At 65.6% G+C, this 4,782-nt stretch overlaps 1 protein-coding gene across 1 annotated transcript in view; it reads left to right on the top strand.

Annotated features, from left to right (window-relative positions):
• The window catches only part of KCNH2 (potassium voltage-gated channel subfamily H member 2), a 28,495-nt gene that overhangs the window by 17,719 nt on the left and 5,994 nt on the right, over nucleotides 1-4,782 (top strand). The window contains exons 4-6 of the mRNA XM_011377572.2: nucleotides 506-717; nucleotides 1,511-1,644; nucleotides 2,399-2,537. Of these exons, the coding sequence (XP_011375874.2) occupies nucleotides 506-717; nucleotides 1,511-1,644; nucleotides 2,399-2,537 (485 nt within the window). The remainder of the gene's footprint in view (nucleotides 1-505; nucleotides 718-1,510; nucleotides 1,645-2,398; nucleotides 2,538-4,782) is intronic.

Below are 4,782 nucleotides of genomic sequence, written 5' to 3'. Positions count from 1 at the left end.
GTGAGGTCGCCCTTCCTCCCCCGCCAGGCCTGCCCCGCCCGGCGCAGGACCTCGGCTTCCTCCCTCTTGCCCCGTCTTCCAGTTCTGGGCCCTGTGCTCTGGTTCTGGGAGATGCAAATCCCATTCAACATTCACTGAATCCCATTAAGTAGCCTTTTACTCCGTTAAATGTCCATTCATCCTTTTACATTCTCGCATACTCGGAGCCTTTGTGGGCTCCTGGAGCCGCCCCCCCGCCCCCCAGGATGGCCCCGGAGCCGGGATGGCCACCAGGGAGTCTGAAGGGCTGTGAAGGCATCTGGTCCATGCCCCCACCTGGTCCTCCGGCCAGTCCCAGTGGCTCTTCCTCCTCCCGTTAGTTATCTCAGGGCTTGGTCATGGTGTGTGTCCTTCAAGTGGGGAGGAGTCTGGCCTGGCTTGTTTCTCAGTGACTCCGCCCCTGTCTCCTGAGCAGACTAGGAGGAGGGACCGCGCCCGCTGCCCTGACGCCCCTCCCCCCACCCAGGGGCCGTGCACCCCCTGCGCAGCGGCCGGCAGAATTCCACGTCGGACTCGGACCTGGCGCGCTGCCGCACTATCAGCAAGATTCCCCAGATCACCCTCAACTTCGTGGACCTCAAGGGCGACCCCTTCCTGGCTTCGCCCGCCAGCGACCGGGAGATCATAGCACCCAAGATCAAGGAGCGGACCCACAATGTCACTGAGAAGGTCACCCAGGTCGGTGCCCAGGCCCTGGCTCTCCCCTCGGCGTGGAGGAGCCTGGGAGGGGTGGGAGTGGGCTGTGGCCCAAGGCGGGGTGGAGGGGGGCTGTCAGGGAGGGCCTCTTGTGGGTGGGCACACCGACTAGCTGGGGTGGGGGTGGGGGGTTCCAGAACTGGGGTGAGAGGACAGTGCGGGAGGTCTCAGAGGAAGGGACGCTGGAGAGGTGGCCTTGGGATGGGACAGACACAGAGGACAGGTGGACGAGGCACGAGGAGGACAGTGCAGTTTGGCTGGTCACCTGCCCTGAGAGGGTCAGGGTGGCCGGGAGAAGGCCGCCGGCCGCGGCGGCACGGCGAGGTCTGCTCGCAGCGCAGGGTGAGGGGAGCGCCGGGGGGTGACTGATGGGAGGCTTTGGGTTAGAAGGGACCACGAGCTCAAGGTTGGTGGTCTTGGTTCTCCTAGGCCAAGGGATGAGCCAGGAGGAGGGTGGGGGCCCAGTGCTAGGACCAGGGTGGCCCGGAAGTGCCCGCCCCTGTTCCCCAACCGTGTCGGGAGGCGAGGGCATGGGGGTGCGCAGACGTGGAGGGTTCGGTTTCGAGTCCTGGGCCAGAGAAGGCCACCAGCCTCTTGGGGCAGTGCCCGGCATTGCCTGGTGGCAGGGCCAGCCTGGTCTCCTGTCCCCTCCCGGCAGCAAGATCACCAGCATCACCCCCACTGCCCAGTCCATCCCAGCTCCTTCTTCACTTCCTGGCAGAGGGTAAGAAGCCAGGGACAGTGGGGCTCCTGTCCCTTGCCTGTCACGCCTCAGTCCCTGCCGCCCCTCCTGCCCCTGCCACAGCAGCTCCCCGAATTGGCCCACGTGAGGGAGCTGCCGCCCCCGGCTTCCTCAGCCCTGCTCCTGGCCCTGCTCCCGCCACCTCTGGCTCTCTGGGTCCCTGCCAGGTCTCCAGCCCCTTGGCCTTGAGTCCAGAACATTCCCCTGCACGCCAGGCTCCATATCTGGCTGCTTGCCCTCTCCCCTCCTGGTGCCCCCCCTCCCCGCCTTTCTGTTGTTCCCACCTGGAGCCTGGGCGTCTGCCCCGCCCCCGAGCCCGGCCTGCAGCGCGTGCTGCCCTGTCTGTGGTCTGTGCGTGTGCGTGTGCGTGTCAGTGTGTGCGTGTTCCTGGCTCTCCCGGTCTCCGGTCTCCGGGCACTCTCTCCATCTCCGGGTGTCTGTCTGACTGGCTGGGCACTCGACCGGCGGGGCGGGGGTGTTAGGGAGCCCATTAATCTGCAGTGACAGGCCAGGCTGCTGGGCGAGGAGGAGGAGTATGGGCTTCGGGCTTCAGAGCGGCTGCAGCAGGAGCCTGGAGCGGCCGCGGGGGAGGGGGCCGCTGGCCGGGCGGGCGGGGTGGGGGTGGGGACCTGGGAGGAGGAGGGGCCGGTTCCGACCGCGGCGCCGCTGCTGGGCTGGCGGCGGGCAGAGCGCAGCACCCTGGCAGCGGGGCCTGCACCAGTGGACCATGGGCAGCCCGCGCCAGGCGGGCCACTGTCCATGCCCACTGCCAGGGTGACCCCAGCCCCGGGGCCCAGCCCCAGCAACTGGCTTCATGCCAGAGGCTGCCCTGGGAGCCAGGCCACCAGTATCTGGGGCGCAGCCTGGGCTGGGACTGCTGCTGGGGTGCAGGTGAGGTGCTGGCGGGCCCTGGGGCCCCAGGGCAGGCAGGCTGGGGGTGGCCAAGTCCTCCATGGCGGCCCCGGCCGGGAAGGCGAGCAGGACAAGGGCCCTGCAGCCCAGGGTCCAGAAAGGCCGGGTGAGGCGGGCCGTGCGCATCTCCAGCCTGGTGGCCCAGGAGGTAGGTGACCCCCAGCCCCTCCCTCTCCCTTCTGGGCTGGGGCAGGGATTCAGGGTGCAGCCCAGAGGGCTCTGGCTCCAGGCTAGAGAGGGCTTCTGAGAAGCGGGTCTGTTTGGGAGTCTGGTCCACAGCCCTGCTCATCCCGGCCCAGCTCCAGTGTCTTCCTGGTCTGGGGTTCCCTGCCATGGCCGCCGTGGCCCACCCTCTTCTAGCTCAAAATGCAAAGCGAGGAGAGGAAGAGCAGGAATGAGATGGGTGCCCAGAGAGGATGGCGGGAGCCGGATGGGGGAGACGAGGGTGCCTCCTGTTCCCACCCCACCTCCTGCAGTGGGCAGCCCCCAGGCCCCGCCTGGAGGTGACGGGCTCCTCTGCTCCAGGTCTCCACGTGCTGGGGGTGGATCTTGGAGTGGGCAAGGGAGGTGCGGGCTGCTTCAGGGGTCCAGGTTTTGGGGCTGGGGTCTCAGTAGGGTAAGGGTCAGAGGCCACCGGATGTGGTGAGGGCAGCTGAGCTGAAGCACCTGGCTCACCTCTTCTGGGGTAGCCTGAGGTGTGAGTGGCTGCTTTGTGGTCCCCCAGGCTTTCGACTCTGTAGATACCTCTTGGGAGCCACCCCTCCACCCCAGGTCAGAGAGCCTGGAGCAGGTTGGAGGAGGGTGGCCGAGGGGCCACTGGAGGTGGCTCAGGGGTGAGTCTGAGGATCCCACCCCTGCCATCACCACCTGGCACCTGAGCTCTCTGCCTTGGCTCATATGCTTCTCCCAGCTGGGGGACAGGTATGGGGGTTGAGGCACAGGTATGGGGGTTGAGGCACAGATCTTTCCCACCCACAGGTGAGGACCCAGGGTTTGGCTTAAATGAACTTCAGTATTCTGGGGAATGATAGGTCAAGGGAGGTCACACACCTGGCCTAAGGCCATATGGTAAACTGGTGGCTGCAGAGCTAGCCTGGCCCCAGTGAGATGAGGTTTGCAGGCCCAGGTCGTGCATCCCAGGCTTTTTCTGTGTGTGTGTGTGTGTGTGCATGTGTGCACGCGTGTGTGCATGTGCGTGCGCGTGCATGCTCATTGGGGCGGTGCTGGTCCTGCCGTGGACAGACTCAGGGGCAAGGTCACTGTTGTCATGTGTGGTTTAGCCTCTCAGGCACTGGAGGAGCCCCGTTCAGGAGCAGTTGCCTTCTTCTGTCCCCTTCTGTCTGTGGGGGCCCCGGTCAGTCCCTTTTTCTCAGTCCCACTTGACCTCTGTAAGGTCGCCGCCCCATGCTTTCTGCCTTCAGGAGAGGGCAGGTTGGGCTGAAGGCAGGGCAGAGTGGGGGCTTGGAGGCCACATGCTCTCACCTCTGCCCCAGGCCCCAGCTGCTCCCCTCACCCATCATGAGCCCTTGGAGCCCCCGCTGCCAGCCCAGGATGGCCAAACCCCTAACCACGGCCCTTCTGAACTTCCAGTTACTTCTTCTAAGGTGTTCTCCAAACAGTCTCTCTGGTGAGGGCGGGTCCGGGGGATCCCCAGCTTGAATATGAGTGGGGCTCTTTGAGGCTCCACACACAGAGGCCTGGGAATGCAGGGCCTCGGCAGTCAGTGCTGCTGGGAGCCGGGCAGCAGCCTGGGCTCTCTGGGTGGGCGAAGCTTTGGGTCCGGCTGTCAGGGATGGTAGGCCAGGCCAGGCAAGCTTGGGCACGGGGCCTTTGGGTTGAGTCATGTCTGTGAGAGAGGGTTCCGAGGGGCAAGGAGGGGCCACAGGGGGACAGACAGAGGCTCCTAGGACAGTGTGGGAAAGCTGGCCTTGGGTCTTCCCAGTCTGGCTTGGGAAGAGAGTGGTGTGGCTGCTGCCACCTGGTCTGGGAGGCGAGCCTCCTCCTGCCTGACCGCGGAGGGCGTCGGATGTGAAGGCGCGGGGCTGGGTGTGTCACTTCTGAACATCTGCCTGTACGTGTCCTTCCGTGTGCATGCAGGCATGTCTGTGGCTGGGTTAGGTCTGCTCTGTGTCTTTGTAGGAGTGTTGGTGGCCTGTCCTGGGCCCGGGGGAGAGGGGCCTGCGGGAGCGGGGGTGGAAGTGTTTCATTCTCTCTCCCCGGGGATCGGAGGGCCTGAGTCTGGACGGCTGGTATCCTTGGGCAGGGGGCATAGACTGAGGAGGCCGTGGTGTGTGTGTGTGTGTGTGTGTGGGTAGCGGGTGAGGGCGGGGGGCAAGGTCACCTGATGGGATTCACACCCTTAGGTATGGGTCTGCGCTGCTGGTGGGAAGCAG

Source organism: Pteropus vampyrus, unplaced genomic scaffold (assembly GCF_000151845.1).
Source record: "Pteropus vampyrus isolate Shadow unplaced genomic scaffold, Pvam_2.0 Scaffold316, whole genome shotgun sequence".
NCBI classification, from domain to species: Eukaryota; Metazoa; Chordata; class Mammalia; order Chiroptera; family Pteropodidae; genus Pteropus; species Pteropus vampyrus.
This window is presented reverse-complemented; position numbering and strand designations above follow the sequence as displayed.